At 43.2% G+C, this 24,357-nt stretch overlaps 1 protein-coding gene across 1 annotated transcript in view; it reads left to right on the top strand.

Moving 5' to 3' along the window:
- The first annotated feature begins 281 nt into the window (after positions 1-281).
- Positions 282-24,357, top strand: part of SIAH3 (siah E3 ubiquitin protein ligase family member 3) — a 126,809-nt gene continuing 102,733 nt past the window's right edge. The window contains exon 1 of the mRNA XM_044285532.1: positions 282-416. Within this exon, the coding sequence (XP_044141467.1) occupies positions 282-416 (135 nt within the window). The remainder of the gene's footprint in view (positions 417-24,357) is intronic.

Here is a 24,357-nt window from a genome sequence, read left to right on the forward strand (position 1 = left end):
ACGTTCTCCAGCACTACCTCTATTCATCAGGGAGCTTCAGCAGGAGGAGGCATTGGTTATTGGCTGCCTGTGGTCCTCAAGGATAGCATTCCTGCTCTTTTCATTGGTCAGTAGACTGCTGCAAGATCCTAAGCATCTTATTTTGATGATAAATATGAAGGCATGCTAGGCTGTGCAGGAGTGTAGTGCTCACACAAGGCTACACTCCTCCTCTCCAGGACTGACAGCCTCCTCTCTTTCCATAGCCCTGAACAAGACAGGAGAAAAGGCAGAAAGTTGTGATGCTTTTCTTTACTCAGTGCTTTGGGGCAGTGTTAGATCTTATTCACCTGAGGCTTCAGCATCATCAGGCAAAGAGAGTCTTCTCTTCAGCTGGACAACTGGTCTGTGTGGTTACCCCAACACAAAACTCAAAGGTGAGTCAACCCCAGAGAGCTATGGCTAGTCACCACACTTGTGCATTCAGCTGAAAGATTTTCTTCTATTCCCTTCTTCTGCTCGGCAGCGCTATTGATTCCTTGCTTCTCTCCCTGCTCAGCTGCTCTGCTAGTGTGTTATGTAAGAGGTGATTTTCAGAGCATTCATAATAGGATTCATAATTTCATTTGCATTTAAAAATACATCTGCAGGGCAAATGTATCTTATTAAGCTGGGAATGCAATGGCATCAAGTTTCCTTGATGTGGTGAAGGCATGAGAAGGTGTTTGCATTGCTGTTGTAGGTGCACCCTAGCTGATAGCTTCGATCTCCTGCTTGATCACTTATGTCATAGGTGCAGGATAGTTGGACAGATTAAAGTCCTAAATGATGGTGTCCAGTCTGGGGTTGTCAGAAGTTTCTGCTTGTACATAATATTGGTATGAATCCTGCTGCATACTGGAAAGGATAGTATCTGCCTATGGTCAATTACAATCTTAGGACATGTATTAACTCCCAGCAAATAGATGGTACACTGTTGTAAATACCTGGCTGTATCTGTGCTGGTAGTATATAGGTCTGATAGAGAACAGAGATCATAATTGCCACTGTGTACAGAAGACTGGATAGCTGTTATCAGAGCTCTCCATGGCTGGTGGTGCTGAAGCTGAGCAGTTCACTATGTGAAGTACAACTGTCAGGGAAATGCCCTACTTCTCTTTACTATGAACCCTTGTGTAGAATCTCTGGTCTGTCTGTCTGTCTATAGAGGTATACTGAGAATAGAACTGTGATCAGATCCTGCCTTGCTGCCATGCTGATACATAAGGTCAACAGCTGCCTAAGTACTGAGAGGTGACAGTCATCCAGTGATGTACATTCAGGTGGACAGTAATTTGGAAGTATGTATCCTTACACTAATGTTTTATGGCTCATTAATTGAGGTAGGTATTATCAGATTGATGTTACTATCAATCAGCACATACTATGTACAGTATGTAGTGCACCTGAATATGGTACTGGGTAGCAGATGACAACTATCCTGCTTTATGCACATGTTGTTGATTGACTTTGTATCTTTTTTGTTATTATTGTGTATTATCTATATAATGAAATATAAATAAATAAACACTTGATTGTAAAGACTTTTTTGGATGAAATCAGTAGCAGTTTTAATTCACTGCATGCCTAATATAAATTGTGAATCCATTAAGGAAATCTGCATCAGCAACTTAGCTTCTGTATATATGTATATATATCTCATTCTGTAGTTTAGTGAGCGGGCCTATGTGTGGGAAGCAGGTAGAGATGTAAACAAAGAGATGTGGGATAAAGAATGTGCTACAATCAGTCAATGGCAAAGAGCTGCTCTGACAGGTCCCTTTTGTTAGGGACCTTGAAACACACTATTAGATGTGATTTGCTGGAATTAAAAGCTTTAAATTGCATGATGTTCTCACACACTGTATCTTAATTATGTAATAGTGTGCCCATTGCTAGCATTTTTTTTCCCCAGTAAATGAATTTGCTTGTGCTGAAAACACGACAAAGCCATCTATTCATGCAGTGCTCAGTCTAATGTTCACTACTACAGTAGAATGGAGTAATATGCATGGCAATGCTTTTTTACGAATTACAAGGAAAATGATTAGATGTCATCTTTACTCACTCATATCTAGGAAGCTCTAAAAAGTACATTTGCCTGGGCGCTAAAATCCTGCACACATAGTTATCAAGAACATAGGTCAATGGTAATTACTTTATGGTGGACATTGCTAGTTGTCAAGTATAGCGGTGTGGGGAACAACAGGTCTATAACGGTAGGTTCACAAGGAGCTTTTTAGGTAGATTTTTCTGCCAAAGCCTGAAATGGATTCCAAAGGAATTGAAAATAGGACTTCTCCTTCCTGCTGGATACACTTCTGACTTTCGCTAAAAAACCTGCAGGAAAATCTGCCTCAAATCCTCCTCCAAACAATTCCTACCCTAAGAGTTTCTGGACATGTTTCAGTCAAAGCACAGTATCCACCTCTGGAGTACTGCTAATTGTTGTGCTGCACCTGTATTTGCTGTGCTTTTACCATGAGTTGGCCACATTGTGGATGGGCACCCAAAAGGTATGCAAATGCATGTTTGTGAGTATTTAATCAGAATTAGTGTTGGTTGAGCACCAAAGTGCTCGTATGCAACACTTCCCAATGCTTGGGTGCTCTACAGAGCACCCGAGCACAATGGAAGTCAATGGGAGAATCTGAGCATTAAACCAGGCACCCCCTGCTCTGAAGAGGGGAGGGTTTTGGGACTGTAGTTTGGCTTAGGAGTTCCTGGTCTGACTCCATATATAGCTATGTCCATATATGGAGTCAGTGATTGGGGACACCCAGTGTATTTAAATCTAATTTAGCTTCTATTTCAGAAAAATTTCTGGTGGAATTTGAACTCACAACCTTCTACATTACAGCCCAGAATGTTAACCACTACACTATACAGCTGCATGGCCAGTTACATCAGTAGTAGTTTCCCACATATTATGCATTCATATATATCAGAAGTATGATTTTATCTCTATATATACACTGCCTATCCAAAAAAAAGTTGCCACTCTATGGTGGCCAATCCATGTGTGAAAATTATGTCTCATGCTCCCTGAACCACTCTTTCACAATTTGAGCCCGATGAATCCTGGCAGTGCTATCAGGGAAGAACAAATCCATTGATGGAATAACCTGGTCATTCAGTATGTTCAGGTAGTCAGATGACCTCATTCTTGGAGCACATACTGTTGCTGAACCTAGACCTGACCAACTGCAGCAACCCCAGATCATAGCACTGCCCCCACAGCCTTGTACAGTAGGCACTAGGCATGATGGGTGCATCACTTCATCTGCCTCTCTTCTTACCCTGATGCGCCCATCACTCTGGAACAGGGTAAATCTTGACTCATCAGACCACATGACCTTCTTCCATTGCTCCAGAGTCAAATCTTTATGCTCCCTAGCAAATTGAAGCCTTTTTTTCTGGTTTGCCTCACTTGGTTTTCTTACGGCTACACAGCTGTTCAGTCTGAATCCCTTGAGTTACCTCCACATTGTGCATGTGGAAATGCTCTTACTTTCACTATTAAACATAGCCCTGAGTTCTACAGTTTTGTCTTCAATTTGATTTCACCAAATGTTTAAGTGATTGCCAATCACGATCATTCAGGATTGTTTTCCTGCCACATTTCTTCCTGGAATACGATGGGTCCCCACTAACCTTCCAGTTTTTAATAATGCGTTGGACAGTTCTTAAACCAATTTTAGTAGTTTCTGCAATCTCCTTAGATGTTTTCTCTGCTTGATGCATGCCAATGATTTGACCCTTGTCAAAAAGACTAACATCTTTTCTACGACCACGAGATGAGTCTTTCAACATGGTTGTTTAGGAAATGAGAAGCAACTCATTGCACCAGTTGGGGTTAAATAACTTATTGCCAGCTGAAAGATAATCGCCCATGCAGTAATTATCCAATAGGAGGCTCATAACTAATTGCTTAGTTAAATCCAGGTGGAGACTTTTTTTTTTTGGACAGGCAGTGTGTATATAATTTTTATTTATATTTTTTGTAATTAAACATTTTCTACAATTACTAAAAAAATATAGAATATATAAATTTAATTTAGCCTCTATTTCTGAAGGGATTCGAACTCACAACCTTCTACATTACAGCACAGAATTTTAACCACTACTACACTATAGAGCTGCATAGCCACTTACTTTAAAAAAAATAAAAAAAAATAAATGAGACTTCAGCTGTTACTAGTAGTAAGTATTCCTATACAGCAGAAGTCTCATTTTTTTTATTTTTTTTATGACAGGCCATGGAGCTGTATAGTGTAGTGGTTAACATTCGTGGCTGTAATATAGAAGGTTGTGAGTTTGAATCCCACCAGAAATAGAGGCTAAAGTAGATTTTAATACACTGACTCAAACACACGAGATATTCGGCTGAGTATAGGGATGCTTGTGCCAAACTGGTGTTCAGCTGAGCATGCTTACCCAACACTAATCAGAATCATTGGATAATTCCACAGTTACCCCAAAAGCTTGAGTATATAATGTCTGTATACAGAATGTAAACTGTCATAGACAGCTTACATTATAAATAATAATAACACAGTTGGACTGAGCTTGCTAAGCTAAGAAAGCATTTAGGTTTATCAGGCATGCAAAGTACTCATGCATTCTTTGTCCATGAATATAATGCAAGGACATTTGCCAAAGTGAGCCTTCTAATAATGAACAAATTTTTTTATTTTTTTTCCATGCTTTCTATGAAGGCACATGGTTGTTTGCTAATTGACTACACACATCTTTGCAGCCATCTAAAACAGGGATGCTCAACCTGCGGCCCTCCAGCTGTTGCAAAACTACAATTTCCAGCATGCCTGGATAGCCTAAAATAGCTGAAGGCTATCCAGGCATGCTGGGAGTTGCAGTTTTGCAACAGCTGGAGGGCCACAGGTTGGGCATGCCTGATCTAAAATAAAAAAGAAGCAACTTTATTAATAGTCTTCATATGTATGTACCACCAGTTTAAGGTAAAATAATGCAATATTTGCCCCTTATGTCCTTCTCATGTTTTTACTCTTCTGCAGTCTTCACATACATTTGTTTTTTTTTACTTGCTCCTGAAAGATATTACAGCACGAGCTGTATATTAGTCACTGTGCACTAATCTGTAATAGCCCCCCTCCCTGGTTACCATGTGCCATTTACAATACTGGTCTACTGTTTGTAATCTGCATAGCTACCTGATGACTGTGTGCAGTTTTACCATCAATGTTGTATTGCTTTACTACATCTAGATAAAAAAAATTCAAAACTTTGCAAGTAGTATTGGTTAAAAATATTTTGCCAGCTCATACTCTACGCAGAGCTATGTGTGTCCATGGTTACAGACTACAAACAAACCCTGTGTAGTCTGATCCTGCAGTTATACTCACTTCCATAAAGAAGCATGAAGATGTATATTGTGTTCGGTACAGCTATCAGAGCGATATTATGTAACCAATTGCAGCAGTGAAGGTGTGGCGGAACTGCTATTTGATAGGGCAGCCTAAAGGGGGCCGACCTAGGAGTGAAATGAGGAAGAAAAATAAAAAAAAAGGGGGTATGGGTGGGTGGGTGCCATGAACACCATTTGGCCGTACGTATCGCGAGGGGGAGGCCCGGTACCCTTAAATAGGGCGTGCAGGAGCCTACCCTCACACAAATCCAGCAAATGATATTTGCTTTTTACTTATAGTCAAATGATCCTCCTAGGGTTATTTAGCATACTAGGGCTGCCATTATTTTACTCTGATCCAACAAATGCAAATTTCCATGGTGCTCTGTATACAACAGGTACTTAATACATCAGAAAATAAAAACTATGGGGTTAAGACCGGCGTTTTAGATACCTTAACAACCCCTATATGTGATGTTGACCTGCCAGCCCGTCCCCTTCCTCGCCAATGACATGCCCACTTTTTTAGACGTGGCGTGAGCGGGAAAAAGTTGCAGATTGCGGTAAACTAACCACTGCGACGCAATCTGCGCCAGAAATACACCTAATATAGGCATATTTCTGAATAATAAATGACCGCCTATGCCCGTATGTTAATGGCTTGCACAGTAGAAGTTGCCAAGATGGAGCATCCTCTCTGAGCCCAAAAGCAGGATGAAATGGCTATAAGGGCGCAGAGAGCTTCCTTGACACTATTTGTGGAATGCTATGCAAGTTATTGACACTCTACAAAAATTATTATGGGCACTCCATGTTTTTTTCTTTTTTTTTTTTTTACTGAAAAACACCTATAATTTATAAAATAAACAGCAGGGATACAATATAAGCACTTTGCAAGAATGAAGACATTAATATATATGTGCCTTTAAAATATATTTAATTCTACAGAACAGTCCCTAATGCATCTGTGTCAGGGGAAGTATGAGAGCTAATAGCATGCAGGGAATGGTTTAAAGTGTCAAGGTTTTGTCATAGACTGCTCTCATTAATCATATGCCGATGCTTTTATCTTGTAATGCTTTCACATTTCACTATACTTTATGATAAACTAATGTACATTATTTGGAGATATTCCATAGAGCTAACAGCTCTCTGGCCTTAAAAGATTAGAGGCCCAGGCGCTGAATGCCTTGAGAGGATGTTATCCTCCTATACAGAGGGGAGAATGGAGAAGATTACACAGCCCAAGTTTTAGGCTTCTAAGGCTACTTTCACACTCGCATTTGGTGCGGATCCATCATGGATCTGCACAGACAGATCCTCACCGATAATACAACCGCATGCATCCGTTCAGATAATACAACTGCATGCATCCGCTTAGAACGGATCCATTTGTATTATCTTTAAAATTGCCAAAACGGATCTGTCTTGAACACCATTGAAAGTCAATGGAGGACGGATTCGTTTTCTATTGTGTCAGTGAAAACGGATCCGTCCCTATTGACTTACATTGTGTGTCAGGATGGATCAGTTTGCCTCCACATCGTCAGGTGTCCGCCTCCACAGTGGAATGGAGGCGGAACGGAGGCAAACTGATGCATTCTGAGCGGATCCTTTTGCATTCAGAATGCATTAGGGCAAAACTGATCCATTGTGGACCGCTTGTGAGAGCCCTGAACGGATCTCACAAACGGAAACCAAAACGTGAGTGTGAAAATAGCCTAAACAGTTATGTGTTCTAAATGTGTCAGAATAATTGAAAACTTAAAGGTTAAAGTGTTCCTAAATCAGATAAAGTTTATTAAAACCTATTCCAAATAAATAATACTTTTTGTAATGTAACTTTTACTTGCAAAACAGGGACCTGACGTTCAGGTGTCTATTGCACTTTGCCATCTGTACACATGGGAGACGTACACATGGGGGCGGCACTGAGCACCATACAGGAAGGAGCACACGTTGCTCTCCCAAAGCCTGCAACAATGTGGTATGTAGTAAAATCCGTACACCATACACAGCTGATATGTCAGTGCTTGTATGAGTGTATGGATTGCAAAGCACAATAGGCACCTTAGCTTCAGGTGCCTATTTCACAAGGAAAAGTAAAACACGATTTAGATTTATATGAAGCTGGCAGTTCAGGGGACATAATCTTTCTGTTGCAGCTCAGAGGGTGTGTGTGCTTTGTGCTGCAGCTCTTTCCGTATGACAGCTCAGGAGGAAGATGAAGGGCAGAACTGAGCAGGTGGATCAAGTGAGGTGGCAGAAAAATATAAAAATAACAAACAGTGGATGGCCATATAAAGATACATTTTATTGAATAATTCAGCGGCTATACTACATTTTTAATTACATGCAATTTCAAAACTATTAAGCTTCAGATGCTGGTTTGAAAACTGCAGAATATTTTTAGTGGGACAACCTCTTTAATCCCTTCCCGACCAGCGCCGTAATAGTACGGCGCAGCGGGACGTGACTTAAGAGAAGATAAGATGCCTTTATTGTGTCTGTACAATACAATGAATACAATGCACAATACAATGAAATGTTGTTTGGAGCAATCCTAGATGCCATGGACAGAGGAACAATTAAAGGGATTCTGCACCTTCATTTAACTGATGATCTATCCTCTGGATAGATCATCAGCTTCTGATCGGCGGCGGTCCGACACCCGGGACCCCTGCCGATCAGCTGTTTGAGAAGGCAGCGGCGCTCCAGCAGCGCCGCTGCCTTCTCACTGTTTACCGCCGGGCCGCCCGCCCACTGACGTCACGACTTGTATCAACTAGAGTGGGCGCGGCTAAGCTCTGTTCACTTGAATGGGGCTTAGCCGCGCCCACTCTAGTTGATACAAGTCGTGACGTCAGTGGGCGGGCGGCCCGGCGGTAAACAGTGAGAAGGCCGCGGCGCTGCTGGAGCGCCGCTGCCTTCTCAAACAGCTGATCGGCGGGGGTCCCAGGTGTCGGACCCCCGCCAATCAGAAGCTGATGATCTATCCAGAGGATAGATCATCAGTTAAATGAAGGTGCAGAACTCTTTAAAGTATTGTAATTGAAAAAAAATAACCACATTGCACTAGAAAGCATTACTGTTCACACTTCACAGCATATATCTAGTAATAGCAAAGTATGAAGTGCTTATGAGTAAATATATACACTGATTCATACACCACTGCAGACAAGAGATCATCATAGGATCATGAATGCAGCAGTCACTTTCAGTCTGTGGTAGTTTCTATCCTAGGAAGGGGCAATAATCTCCGAGCATTTAGGATATTGATTGTTTTGGGGTAAAAGCTGTTCTTCAGCCTAGTGGTGCGGGCATGTAGGGCTCTAAAACGCCTACCAGAGGGTAGGGGAATGAAAAGGCTGTGGCCGGGGTGAGTTGGATCCCCGCAGATAATCTTTGCCGTGTTGCTGCAATGAGCAGTGAAGATGTCATCCAGTGATGGTAACTGAGTACCAGTGATTCTTCCAGCCATTCTGATTATGCGCTCGAGGGTCTTCTTGTCCTCAGAAGAGCAGCCGGAGTACCACACTGTAATGCAGTATGTGATAACACATTCTATGGTGCACCTGTAAAAATTGACAAGCAGCTGTTTTGGGAGTTGTGCTTTCTTCAGACTCCTCAGAAAATGAAGCCTCTGAAGGCCTTTTTTGGTAATTTCTGTTGTGTTTTTTATCCATGAAAGGTCCTAACTAATATGAACTCCTAAGAATCTGAAACTTTGAACTATCTCCACGTTTCCACCTTTTATGCTAATGGGATGGTGTCCCTTTCGTTTCTTCTTCCGTAAATCCAGAATCAGCTCCTTTGTTTTCTTGGTATTGAGTATGAGGTTGTTGTTCTTACTCCATCTCTCTAGGTTGTCAACCTCTTTCCTATAGGCTGTTTCATCATTGTTGGAGATTAGGCCTATCACTGTTGTGTCATCTGCAAATTTTAGAATGGTATTGGTATTGTGAATAGGTTTGCAGTCATTTGTGAAGAGGGAGTAAAGGAGAGGGCTCAACACACAGCCTTGCGGTACCCCAGTGTTTAGTGTTAAGGATGAAGAAAAGTGCTTTCCCATGCGTATGATTTGTGTTTTTTTTAAAAAGAAAATCCAGTATCCAGTTGCACAGGTGTGAGCTGAGACCCAAGTTGTTCAGTTTAGTTGCCAACTTGTTGGGAGGGAGGGATGGTGTTAAAGGCAGAGCTGTAATCAATGAACAGCATCTGCACATAGCTGGCTCTCTGCTCCAGCATCCTCAGTTGACATATGTGCTCTGTAAGCAAACTGGTATTGGTCCTTGAGGTGCAGATCTTGCTCTTCATGTGCCTGAGGACAAGTTATTCAAAGCACTTCATAACAACAGGAGTGAGAGCCACCGGGCGATAATCACTTAAGGTCTTCACCCCTGCCTATTTTGGAATTGGGACAATTGTGGAGGACTTCAGGCAAGTGGGGACAATGGCCTGCTCTAGTAAGCTGTTAAATATACTGGTAAACACTGTTTTCAGCTGTTTAGCACAGTTTTTTTAGGACCTTTCCAGGAACTTCATCAGGGCCAGCTGCTTTGTGGGGATTAATGTGGCTTAAGGCCCATTCTACCTCATGTGCTCTCAGCATCAGGGAACATGATGGAGCCTCTTGCTGATGATAGGCAGCTCATTGTCTTTGTCAAATCGTGCAAAAAAAAGATTTAGGCCATCAAGAGAGAAAGAATTTCCAGTGTTGATAGAACAGATGTTGCTCTTATTTACAATTACGGCCCGCTGATCGGGCGGGTGCAGGAGCTGCGCCCACTTGATCAGCTGCAGGGGACCGACTGCTCCCGTTATCCGGACCCCTGCTGTATGCGCCGGCATCCGTGAAAACAGTGATGCTGGCGCATCAACCCCTTCTATGCCGCGGTCAGCGCTGACTGCGACATAGAAGGGGTTTGCTGCAGGTGAGGGAGCCCATCGGGGCCCTGCGCTGCTGTGGTGGGGACCCGATGGGTGAGAAGGCAGCCCGATGCCGTGCAGAGGCTGCCCAATGCCTTGCACGGCATCGGGACCTGCCTTTTACGGGTGCCCAGGAGATCCAGCCTCAGTATAATACACTAACAGGCAACGCATTACAATACAGATGTATTGTAATGCATTGCAGAGGGGATCAGACCCAAAAGTTAAAGTCAGAAATGAAATTTAAAAAAGTAAAAAACAGTGTTTTTAATAATAAAAAAAGTTTTAAGTGAAAAAAGAAAAACGCCCCTTTTCCCCTGATTTTATAATAAAAATGTTAAAAAAAATGAAAGAACACACATATTGGGTATCACCTCATCCCACAAAAAATAAGCCCCTACATAAGAAAATCTCTAAAAAAATAAAAAAAAACCTATAGCTCTCAGAACATGAAACACTAAAACATCATTTTTTTGGTTTCAAATATGCTATTATTGTGTTAAAGTGAAATAAATAAAAAAACATACATATTAGGTATCGCCGCGTCCGTAACAGCCAGCTCTATAAAAATAGCTCATGACCTAACCTCTCAGGTGAACACCGTAAAAAATAAAAACTGTAAAAAGAAAAGCCATTTTTGTCACCTTACATCACAAAAATCACAACACCAAGCGATCAAAAAGTCGTATGCCCCCCAAAAAAGTACCAATCAAACAGTCAAATCATCCCGCAAAAAATGAGACCCTACCTAAGACAATCGGCCAAAAAATAAAAAAGCTATTACTTTCAGACAATGGAGACACTATAAAATGTAATCTTTTTTTTTGCTTCAAAACTATTATTGGGCTAAAGTGAAATAAATAAAAAAAGAAGACATATTAGGTATTGCCGTGTCTGTAACAACCTTCTCTATAAAAATTCCACATGACCTAAATCCTCAGGTGAATAACATAATTTCTTTTTTTAATAAAAACAGTGCCCCAAAAAAATTTTGGGTCACCTTACATCACAAAAATTGCAATACCAAGCGATCGAAAAGGCAAATGCCCCCCAAAAAAGTACCAATCAAACCGTCACCTCAGCCCACAAAAAATGAGACCCTACCTAAGACAATGGCCAAAAAATAAAAAAGCTATTACTCTCAGACAATGGAGACACTAAAATATGATTTTTTTTTGCTTCAAAACTGCTATTATTGGGCTAAAGTGAAATAAATAAAAAAAGAAGACATATTAGGTATTGCCGCGTCTGTAACAACCTGCTCTATAAAAATTCCACATGACCTAAATCCTCAGGAGAATAATATAATTTTTTTTATAAAAACAGTGCCAAAAAAGCAATTTTTTGTCACCTTACATCACAAAAATTGCAATACCAAGCGATCAAAAAGGCGTATGCATAAGAAAATCGGTCAAAAAATAAAAAAAACTATGGCTCTCAAACTATGGATACACTAAAACATTATTTTTTTGTGTAAAATATAAATAAATGAGAAAAAGTATATATATTAGGTATTGCCACATCCGTAACGATCTACTTTATAAAAATATCACATGGTACCGTTCTGGACTTTCATTAAGGAAATATAAATGCTTGTATGGAATGCCGATACTACATCCTTAAAGACACCTGCATCTCTGTAACTAAATGAGAGCAGAGACGGAGGGAAAATAGGACCCAGGAGACTGAAGACTGCTTCCAGGAAGTAGCTACAGAGTTACGTGGGATGCTACGTTTTACTCGGACATTTCGCGGGACGCCGCGATAGCTAACAGCAACATCGCAAGGTTGTCGGACGGGCTGACATAGGAGAAAGTCTGAGACTCCAGGAGCGGTAACGTACATATAAGTACAATTAACACAGTGCATTGCGGGATAGTCTATTTGCTCCAAATTAGACTTATCCTGCTACTTAGCAGCTGCATTGTTTGCCCATATATCCGGAGTGTTTGGGACACAACAGGGGTCTGGAACGTAGGAGAAACACTGCATTAAGTGTGGACTTATGAGCTATATAACAGGCTCTGCAATGTAGGAGAGACATTGTATTAAGTGTGGACTTACTAGCTCCATACCAGTGATATTGCAACATTGTGCATTGAACCTCACCTATACTACAATTATCCTGTTTATTGTCAATCTATCTACAACTTGGAGCTTTTTCGACGCAACAGGCCTGTGCAATCTATAAAGGACATCAACAAGTGGGAACCTACGGTCTATATATCAGAGTGGATATATGGTTAATTTTATTCAGTAGCAGGTTGGCCATCTAGGCATTTTATCCCATTTTATGAGATTTTATTTTTGATATTTTAATTGTATTATTGTGTGACATTCCTGTATGTAAGTGGATATCCGTATAATAAATTCCATATATTCCCATATAGCGAGTGCCCTTCTCCTATCCATTTTTTCTATTTACTCCATAGGACGGGCGAGTCTATTTGAAGTGTGCACCCATTTTATTGTGTTCTATTGGTGAGCCACCTAATACACCATATCTCTTTAAAAATATCACATGACCTAACCCCTCAGGTGAACGCTGGAAAATTAAATAAATAAAAACTGTGCCAAAATTACAAATTTTTTGGTCACCTTTCCCCATAAAGTGTAATAATGAATGATCAAAAAATCGTATGTACCCAAAAATGGGACCAATAAAAATGTCAACTCTTCCTTCAAAAAATGAGCCCCTGCACAAGACGATCAGCAGAAAAATAAAACAAATATGGCTTTCAGAAAATGGAGACACAAAACATACATTTTTTTCAAAAATGTTTTATTATGTAAAACTAAAACAAACAAAGAAAGTAGACATATTTGATATCATTGCGTCCATAACAGCATCCACATAGCACATGATCTACCCTGTCAGATAAATGTTGTAAAAAATAAAAACTGTGCCAAAACAGCCATTTTTTTGGTTTACCTTGCCTCACAAAAAACTTAATATACAGCAATAAAAAATCATATGTACCCCATAATAGTACCAAAAAAATTGGCACCTTATCCCCTACAAAATGGGGTGACTTTTGGGGAGTTTCTACTGTAAGGGTGTATCAGGGGGCTTAAAATGGGACATGACATCTAAAAACCAGTCCAGCAAAATCTGCCTTCCAAAAACCATATGGCGTTCCTTTTCTTCAGACCACATGTGGGGTGTTTCTGTAAACCGCAGAATCAGGGTAATAAATATTGAGTTTTGTTTGGCTGTTAACCCTTGATATGTTAAATAACAAAATGGATTAAAATGGAAAATCTGACAAAAAAAAAGAAATTTTGAAATTTCATCTCCATTTTCCTTTAATTCTTGTGGAACACCTAAAGGGTTAACAAAGTTTTTAAAATCAGTTTTGAGTAGCTTGAGGGGTGTAGTTTCTACAATGGGGTCATTTATGTTTTTTTTTCACTATGTAAACCCCACAAAATGACTTCAGACCTGAACTGGTCCTTAAAAAGTGGGTTTTGGAAATTTTCTTAAACATTTTAAGAATTGCTTTCTAACGTCCTAAAAAAATAAAATGACATTTACAAAATTATGCCAACATAAGGTAGATGTAATAAATATTGTATGAGGTATCACTTTCTGTTTTAAAAGCAGAGAAATTGAAATTTAGAAAATTGCTAATTTTTTTAAAATTTTGGGTAAATTTGGGATTTTTCATAAATAAAGGTGAAATATATTGACTCAAATTTATGACTATCATGAACTACAATGTGTCACGAGAAAACGATCTCAGGATGGCTTGGATAAATAAAAGGGTTCCAAAGTTATTACCACATAAAGTGACACATGTCAGATTTGCAAAAAATGGCCTGGGCAGGAAGTAGAAAACTGGCCCGGGGTAGAAAGGGTTAAACTACATAACAAAACATTTTTCCATCATATTTAGAATAGGTTTCAAAAAAGTGTATCTGAAGGTTTAAATACACTTTAAAGGGGTTCTCTGGGATATAAGATTAAAATACTTAAATATTACTTTATTATAAACATATTCCCAAATACCTTCCAATCATTAGGAGAAATAAAATGGCCACTGTCCTCTTAGTACAGACAAAACCTGTCCTGATCGCACAGCAGCACGTTACTTCACAACACTGAGGTAAAGAGCTGCCTCATCCTCCTCTCTGCTCTACCCTTACATGTCTGCATGTCTGCACCCAAAACGGGTGACCGTTTTACTGTCCAGCACCAAGGAAAATCTGCCTAATAAGGCAAATCACCAGCTTGGGCCTGAACACATGTGTTTTAACTGAAACAAAACTGTAGTTTTTCAGTTCTGAACAAGTAAGCATGTTCTCAGGAGGTCCTGCTTTTATAACATATAACATATTGAGGAGAATTTATTAAGAGGGTGTCTCACTTCAGCAAATGGCATTTGTCATGTAGACAATTACTAATGTATTACGATTGTCCATATTGCTTCTTTTATATTATACACTGCTCACATCCAGAGGTTACGTCCACCCTGGAACCTAGCAACGGTGGCCGCGTTTCCACACTATAGGAAAAGGCACCGGCCTGTCTAGGATTTTGGGGGTGCACATGGGCACGCATACGCAGCAGCTCCTGTCCTGGCCACCATTGTAACTAAAATACAAGACTGGAAACAAGCAGTGCATAATGCGGTTGAAAAATGAACCAAGCCAGCAAAGGAGGAAATATAGATAATAGCAACACATTAGTAAGTGCCTTGTATTAACTTTCTCTACATGATAAACGCCATTTGCTGAAGTGAGACAACCCCTTTAAGGTTACATTCACACGAACGTGGTGTTTTGCGGATCCGCAATTTGCGAAAACACGGATACCGGCCCATGTGCATTCCACAAGAATAGGACATGTTCTATCTTTTTTGCGGGGCCGCGGCATGGAACTACGGATGCGGACAGCACACAGTGTACTGTCTGCATTCTATGCGGCCCCATAGAAATGAATGGATGCAGACTCATTCATACGGTCGTGTGAATGTAGCCTTAGACTAAGGCCTCATTCACACATCACTGAAACACAGACTTTAATGGGTGTATTCACACATCAGTGGTTTACCACTGTCACTGGGTATGTGGTGACATCACAGAAGCATGCCCTATTTTGTCCATGATTTCCACCATAATTTATGTCAATTTTGGGCGCTTATTATAGAAATGTATTGGACCATGATGGACCTGCCCTCTGCCAGTAAGTCCCACAATTTTTTGAGAAAAGTGACAAGAGCAGCTTAAAAGGGGCAAAAATCCCACAAAATGTTGAGTTTACACAAATATTTACACTTTTTTACCCTTAAAGGGGTAGGATAGGTAATCATTATCACATCGGCAGGGGTCTGAGTCCCAGCATCCCGCTGATCAGCTGTTTCAGGAAGCCGCCACGCTCACCGGAGCTCTGATGAGCACAGACGGCTCCCGGCAGGTTTCCCAGCACGGAGCCGTACATCGTAAAGCAGCTTTTCTTGGTAGTGCAGTCAATGGGGCTGAGCTGCAACTAGGGCATCTAACCGATGTACAATGATATTATATGGCCTAGGACAGTGATGGCGAACCTTTTAGAGACCGAGTGCCCAAACTGCAACCCAAAACCCACTTATTTATCGCAAAGTGCCAACACAGTAATTCACCGTGAATACTACAGTCCAGTATAGTATATCTTCCATGTACTTTATCATTTAGCTATAATACCCTGCCTACATTCAGTGCGCTGCCTGCGCTGTTCATAGTGCGCCCTGCGCTGATGAATGGCAGGAAAAGTTTATGGCATATTGGTACACCACAGACTTATTCCAGGATGTGGGTGCCCACAGGGAGGGCTCTGAGTGCCACCTCTGGCACCTGTGCCATAGGTTCGCCACCACTGGCCTAGGAAGAGGCCGCAGAGCTCACAGAGCGCCTGCCTCTTCTCACAGCCGATTGGCGCAGGGCCCGGTGTCAGACCCCCGCTATCTGATTGTTATGACCTATCCGGAGGATAGGTCATCAGTTAAAAACTCTGGGAAAACCACTTTAAGTGCTTGAAACCTTCTGCTCTGTAATAATTTTCAGCAGATTCTCTACTTATTGATTCAGCCTTTATTGGAAAGCCACATTTACTAGTTCAGACTCCATTTCCCACTATCCCCAATCATTATCGGTTTGGTTCTCATTTCCCATCAGAAATACACGCAGTACTACTAATGTCATCAATTCATGTATTGAGTGTGTATTCTATAGCATAAAAAATGTAGAAAAAAACATAAGATGTTCTCCTACGGTTTAATGTAATAGTATAATACAGTGTTTTTCTAGCAGAAGAAGCAGGAGGGGCAATGGTGCACAGAGTGGCTTGGGCCCACCCTCGGGGCACTGAACTGCTCAATTACATATGGATTAAAAGTACATTCTTCTCCAGAATCAAAAAAACAGATCACTAAGTGAAAGCTATCATTACCGTACATTCAGTTGAGTTAGCCCTACAAGGCATTGTGCCTGGTTTATCAGTGAATTTACTGGTGAAAGACTCCCTTTAATATTAATATAAATTATATTATTATATAATTTAAATTCTTATTAAAGGAAACCTATAATAATATAAATTATAGCAATAATTCCAGCAGGATCAAACCAATCATAAGCACCTAAATGTTATAGGTCTCGAGAACCTATTAGGTTTTTGACACTTAGAGGGACATTACCATCTCCCATCAAATCAATATTCTCTTTCCACGTCTCAACGGCTACAAATAGAGAGAAACTATAGAGAATGTCTCTGGAGCACCCCCTATGACTGTGCATTACATCCACAGCCTATTGGTTTCAATGAGCCAGCATGTAATGCTTCATTTTTCCTGTGGGGGAGCTGAAGAGGACTTGAACACTTTCTGCAGCTGACTACTGAGATCACTGAGTAACCCTTTGATCCCCTTATTTTCAAGTCACATGTATGGGAGCTACAGAACCAGTCCATACCTCCTCCTGAGGATAGGTCATCAATAGTAAAAGCCCGGACAACCCCTTTAATATTGGCAATATAAATGTTTTCTCTATTGAGTTTTTTTTTTTTTATGGCTTAACCATACAAGGCCACTTGATGCACCTTTCTGCGTTCTGCCTCCCTGGACACTGCCCCCTTCTTTTGATGTCCAGGTTGAGGGGGGAGTCTCCAGGAAAGCAGAATGGAGGAACTAAGGTGCACAGAGTTGCTACAGCACACCCTTGGTGCACTTAAAGGGTTTTTTCAAGGATTTTAATATTGATGACCTATTCTCAGGATAGGTAATTAATATCAGATCGGTGGATCCATGCAGGCGATGCATTCCCTTCATTGTTTAATTGCTCACCCATCGACTTCGCAGCGGTGAGCAGGTGTAATTACAAGTCATCCCATTCACTTCAGAGGGATGGCTCCTTCCTTACCAGCCATTATGGCTGGTTTTAATAGGGTTGATCTTGCTGGTAGATGCCCTTTAACTATCTACTGTATGGTGCTGCTAGTTCACATCATTAGACCCATTGTCGCCTCCATATTGCATCTGTCATATAGGGCCTGTATTAGGCTTGAGTTATTTGCATGGCTGGAAAACCCCTTGCTTCTCTGTGCACCTGTCCCAATGTCATAGACTGTGGTTCAGTGCTCATGCACATGGCTGTGCTGTTGATACCGGGGCATGTAGAGGTTCCCTTCTGTTGATTCCATGCAATTCCAACAGAAAACAGTAGTGGCATTCTCCATTTTATATATGAAGGTATTACTCCTTAGGGGCAATGTACTGTACGCATCTAACAGAACCTGTAAGGAACCATAACAAGGCCATGGCACTGTGCGATGCTGTGTGGCCTCTATGCACTGCCATACACCCTCCATAATGAGACCGAGCACTGTGCATGAGCCTTGAAAAAAGCACAGGCAATTCTGTAATGTCCCGGAGTGCCATGACCACCTCCTTTGTACCCCACTGTCTGGTATAATAATATAGTATTGGTATAATTATTATATGTAATGACCCCCCCCAGTATTATTATAATATATAATGGCCCCCTCCGTATTATTAGGATATATAAAGGCCCATTATATATCCTAATATTACAGAGTGGTCATTATACATTATACCATATAATTAGGGATGAGCGAACCCGAACTGTATAGTTCGGGTTCGTACCGAATTTTGGGGTGTCCGTGACACGGACCCAAACCCGGACATTTTCGTAAAAGTCCGGGTTCGGTGTTCGTCGCTTTCTTGGCGCTTTTTGAAAGGCAGCCAATCAACAAGCGTCATACTACTTTCCCCAAGAGGCCGTCACAGCCATGCCTACTATTGGCATGGCTGTGATTGGCCAGTGCAGCATGTGACACAGCCTCTATTTAAGCTGGAGTCACGTAGCGCCGCACGTCACTCTGCTCTGATCAGTATAGGGAGAGGTTGTAGCTGCGACGTTAGGGCGAGATTAGGCAGTGATTAACTCCTTCAAAAGACTTCATTCAGAGATCGATCTGCAGCTGTGGATGATTGAACTGCTGTTATTCAAATGCTCACTGTTTTTAGGCTGCCCATAGCGTTTTTCAGTCACTTTTTTCTGGGGTGATTGGCGGCAATTTTGTGTCTTGTCGTGCGCCAGCACAAGCTGCCACCAAGTGCATTTAACCCTCAATAGTGTGGTTGTTTTTTGGCTATATCCTACATCAGGGTGAAGCTGTCACACCAAGTGCATTTAACCAGCAATAGTGTGGTTATTTTTTGGCCATATACTACATCAGGGGCAAGCTGTCACCAAGTGCATTTAACCCTCAATAGTGTGGTTGTTTTTTGGCTATATCCTACATCAGGGTCAAGCTGTCACACCAAGTGCATTTAACCATCAATAGTGTGGTTATTCTTTGGCCATATACTACATCAGGGGCAAGCTGTCACCAAGTGCATTTAACCCTCAATAGTGTGGTTGTTTTTTGGCTATATCCTACATCAGGGTCAAGCTGTCACACCAAGTGCATTTAACCATCAATAGTGTGGTTATTTTTTGGCCATATCACAGTCTAATTCTGACTGTAAACGTATATCTGTCACCCAGCGCCTAAATAGTAGGCCTCAAATTTATATTCATCCAAATCTGTCATTATTGCTGTAGCTGGTCAAGTTATTTAGTGTCCGTCAAAGCACAGTTTTTGTTCTGGGTTGAAATACAATTCCCAATTTTGCAATTTCCTAATTTAGTGGTTTCTGCTGTATCAGACCTACATTAAATCTATCCCTAAAAGGGTATATAAGATTCAAGGTGCACATAGGGTCATTCTCATTAACTTCACACACACGCTACTGTGCATATCCCAGTCTAATTCTGTCTGTAAACGTATACCTGTCACCCAGCGCCTAAATAATTGGCCTCAAATTTATAGTCAGCTTAATCTGTGGTTACTGCTGTGCCTGTATTAGTGTAATACGGTACCTAAATAGATAGCCAGATAGTGTTAGGTGTCTTTAAAAAAAGGCCTGAATTTGAATTCAATACATTGGGCCAAATAATATTTTTGTTGTTGTGGTGAACGATAACAATGAGGAAAACATCTAGTAAAGGACGCGGACATGGTCGTGGTGGTGTTAGTGGACCCTCTGGTGCTGGGAGAGGACGTGGCCATTCTGCCACAGCCACACATCCTAGTGTACCAACTACCTCAGGTCCCAGTAGCCGCCATAATTTACAGCGATATTTGGTGGGGCCCAATGCCGTTCTAAGGATGGTAAGGCCTGAGCAGGTACAGGCATTAGTCAATTGGGTGGCCGACAGTGGATCCAGCACGTTCACATTATCTCCCACCCAGTCTTCTGCAGAAAGCGCACAGATGGCGCCTGAAAACCAAGCCAATCAGTCTGTCACATCACCCCCATGCATACCAGGGAAACTGTCTGAGCCTCAAGTTATGCAGCAGTCTCTTATGCTGTTTGAAGACTCCGCTGGCAGGGTTTCCCAAAGGCATCCACCTAGCCCTTCCCCAACGCACAACCACTTATGTTTCCTGATGATGAGGACATGGGAATACCACCTCAGCATGTCTCTGATGATGACGAAACACAGGTGCCAACTGCTGCGTCTTTCTGCAGTGTGCAGACTGAACAGGAGGTCAGGGATCAAGACTGGGTGGAAGACGATGCAGGGGACGATGAGGTCCTAGACCCCACATGGAATGAAGGTCGTGCCACTGACTTTCACAGTTCGGAGGAAGAGGCAGTGGTGAGACCGAGCCAACAGCGTAGCAAAAGAGGGAGCAGTGGGCAAAAGCAGAACACCCGCCGCCAAGAGACTCCGCCTGCTACTGACCGCCGCCATCTGGGACCGAGCACCCCAAAGGCAGCTTCAAGGAGTTCCCTGGCATGGCACTTCTTCAAACAATGTGCTGACGACAAGACCCGAGTGGTCTGCACGCTGTGCCATCAGAGCCTGAAGCGAGGCATTAACGTTCTGAACCTTAGCACAACCTGCATGACCAGGCACCTGCATGCAAAGCATGAACTGCAGTGGAGTAAACACCTTAAAAACAAGGAAGTCACTCAGGCTCCCCCTGCTACCTCTTCTGCTGCTGCCGCCTCGGCCTTTTCTGCTGCTGCCGCCTCGGCCTCTTCCTCCGCCTCTGGAGGAACGTTGGCACCTGCCGCCCAGCAAACAGGGGATGTACCACCAACACCACCACCTCCGTCACCAAGCATCTCAACCATGTCACACGGCAGCGTTCAGCTCTCCATCTCACAAACATTTGAGAGAAAGCGTAAATTCCCATCTAGCCACCCTTGATCCCTGGCCCCGAATGCCAGCATTTCTAAACTACTGGCCTATGAAATGCTGTCATTTAGGCTGGTGGACACAGACAGCTTCAAACAGCTCATGTCGCTTGCTGTCCCACAGTATGTTGTTCTCAGCCGGCACTACTTCTCCAAGAGAGCAGTGCCTTCCCTGCACAACCAAGTATCCGATAAGATCAAGTGTGCACTGCGCAACGCCATCTGTGGCAAGGTCCACCTAACCACAGATACGTGGACCAGTAAGCACGGCCAGGGACGCTATATCTCCCTAACTGCACACTGGGTAAATGTAGTGGCAGCTGGGCCCCAGGCGGAGAGCTTTTTGGCGCACGTCCTTCCGCCGCCAAGGATCGCAGGGCAACATTCTTTGCCTCCTGTTGCCACCTCCTCCTACTCAGCTTCCTCCTCCTCTTCTTACACCTGCTCATCCAGTCAGCCACACACCTTCACCACCAACTTCAGCACAGCCCGGGGTAAACGTCAGCAGGCCATTCTGAAACTCATATGTTTGGGGGACAGGCCCCACACCACACAGGAGTTGTGGCGGGGTATAGAACAACAGACCGACGAGTGGTTGCTGCCGGTGAGCCTCAAGCCCGACCTGGTGGTGTGCGATAATGGGCGAAATCTCGTTGCAGCTCTGGGACTAGCCGGTTTGACGCACATCCCTTGCTTGGTGCATGTGCTAAATTTGGTGGTGCAGAAGTTCATTCACAACTACCCCGACATGTCAGAGCTGCTGCATAAAGTGCGGGCCGTCTGTTCGCGCTTCCGGCGTTCACTTCCTGCCGCTGCTCGTCTGTCTGCGCTACAGCGTAACTTCGGCCTTCCCGCTCACCGCCTCATATGCGACGTGCCCACCAGGTGGAACTCCACCTTGCACATGCTGGACAGACTGTGCGAGCAGCAGCAGGCCATAGTGGAGTTTCAGCTGCAGCATGCACGGGTCAGTCGCACTGCGGAACAGCACCACTTCACCACCAATGACTGGGCCTCCATGCGAGACCTGTGTGCCCTGTGTGGCCAGTGGCGATGACGCCGTTATCAGCGTTACAATACCACTTCTATGTCTCCTTGAGAAAACACTTAGGGCGATGATGGAAGAGGAGGTGGCCCAGGAGGAGGAGGAGGAGGAAGAGGGGTCATTTTTAGCACTTTCAGGCTAGTCTCTTCGAAGTGACTCAGAGGGAGGTTTTTTGCAACAGCAGAGGCCAGGTACAAATGTGGCCAGCCAGGGCCCACTACTGGAGGACGAGGAGGACGAGGATGAGGTGGAGGAGGATGAGGATGAAGCATGGTCACAGCGGGGTGGCACCCAACGCAGCTCGGGCCCATCACTGGTGCGTGGCTTGGGGGAAACGCAGGAAGATGACGATGCGCCTCCCACAGAGGACAGCTTGTCCTTACCCCTGGGCAGCCTGGCACACATGAGCGACTACATGCTGCAGTGCCTGCGCAACGACAGCAGAGTTGCCCACATTTTAACGTGTGCGGACTACTGTGTTGCCACCCTGCTGGATCCACGGTACAAAACAATGTGCCCACCTTACTTCCTGCACTGGAGCGTGATAGGAAGATGCGCAAGTACAAGCGCACGTTGGTAGACGCGCTACTGAGAGCATTCCCAAATGTCACAGGGGAACAAGTGGAAGCCCAAGGCCAAGGCAGAGGAGGAGCAAGAGGTCACCAAGGCAGCTGTGTCACGGCCAGCTCCTCTGAGGGCAGGGTTAGCATGGCAGAGATGTGGAAAAGTTTTGTCAACACGCCACAGCTAACTGCACCACCACCTGATACGCAACGTGTTAGCAGGAGGCAACATTTCACTAACATGGTGGAACAGTACGTGTGCACACCCCTCCACGTACTGACTGATGGATCGGCCCCATTCAACTTCTGGGTCTCTAAATTGTCCACGTGGCCAGAGCTAGCCTTTTATGCCTTGGAGGTGCTGGCCTGCCCGGCGGCCAGCGTTTTGTCTGAACGTGTATTCAGCATGGCAGGGGGCGTCATTACAGACAAACGTATTCGCCTGTCTACAGCCAATGTGGACAAGCTGACGTTTATATAAATGAACCAGGCATGGATCCCACAGGACCTGTCTATCCCTTGTGCAGATTAGACATTAACTACCTCCCCTTAACCATATATTATTGTACTCCAGGGCACTTCCTCATTCAATCCTATTTTTATTTTCATTTTACCATTATATTGCGAGGCAACCCAAAGTTGAATGAACCTCTCCTCTGTCTGGGTGCCGGGGCCTAAATATATGCCAATGGACTGTTACAGTGGTGGCTGACGTGAAGCCTGATTCTCTGCTATGACATGTAAACTGATTCTCTGCTGACATGAAGCCAGATTCTCTGTTACGGGACCTCTCTCCTCTGCCTGGGTGCCTGGGCCTAAATATATGACAATGGACTGTTACAGTGGTGGGTGACGTGAAGCCTGATTCTCTGCTATGACATGCAGACTGATTCTCTGCTGACATGAAGACAGATTCTCTGTTACGGGACCTCTCTCCTCTGCCTGGGTGCCTGGCCCTAAATATATGACAATGGACTGTTACAGTGGTGGCTGACCTGAAGCCTGATTCTCTGCTATGACATGCAAACTGATTCTCTGCTGACATGAAGCCAGATTCTCTGTTACGGGACCTCTCTCCTCTGCCCGGGTGCCTGGGCCTAAATATATGACAATGGACTGTTACAGTGGTGGCTGACGTGAAGCCTGATTCTCTGCTATGACATGCAAACTGATTCTCTGCTGACATGAAGCCAGATTCTCTGTTACGGGACCTCTCTCCTCTGCCCGGGTGCCTGGGCCTAAATATATGACAATGGACTGTTACAGTGGTGGCTGACGTGAAGCCTGATTCTCTGCTATGACATGCAGACTGATTCTCTGCTGACATGAAGCCAGATTCTCTGTTACGGGACCTCTCTCCTCTGCCTGGGTGCCTGGGACTAAATATCTGACAATGGACTGTTACAGTGGTGGGTGATGTGAAGCCAGATTCTCTGCTATGGGACCTCTCTCCAATTGATATTGGTTAATTTTTATTTATTTTATTTTTATTTCAATTCATTTCCCTATCCACATTTGTTTGCAGGGGATTTACCTACATGTTGCTGCCTTTTGCAGCCTTCTAGCTCTTTCCTGGGCTGTTCTACAGCCTTTTTAGTGCCGAAAAGTTCAGGTCCCCATTGACTTCAATGGGGTTCGGGTTCGGGACGAAGTTCGGGTCGGGTTCGGATC

This window comes from Bufo gargarizans, chromosome 3 (genome assembly GCF_014858855.1).
Source record: "Bufo gargarizans isolate SCDJY-AF-19 chromosome 3, ASM1485885v1, whole genome shotgun sequence".
Lineage (NCBI taxonomy): Eukaryota > Metazoa > Chordata > Amphibia > Anura > Bufonidae > Bufo > Bufo gargarizans.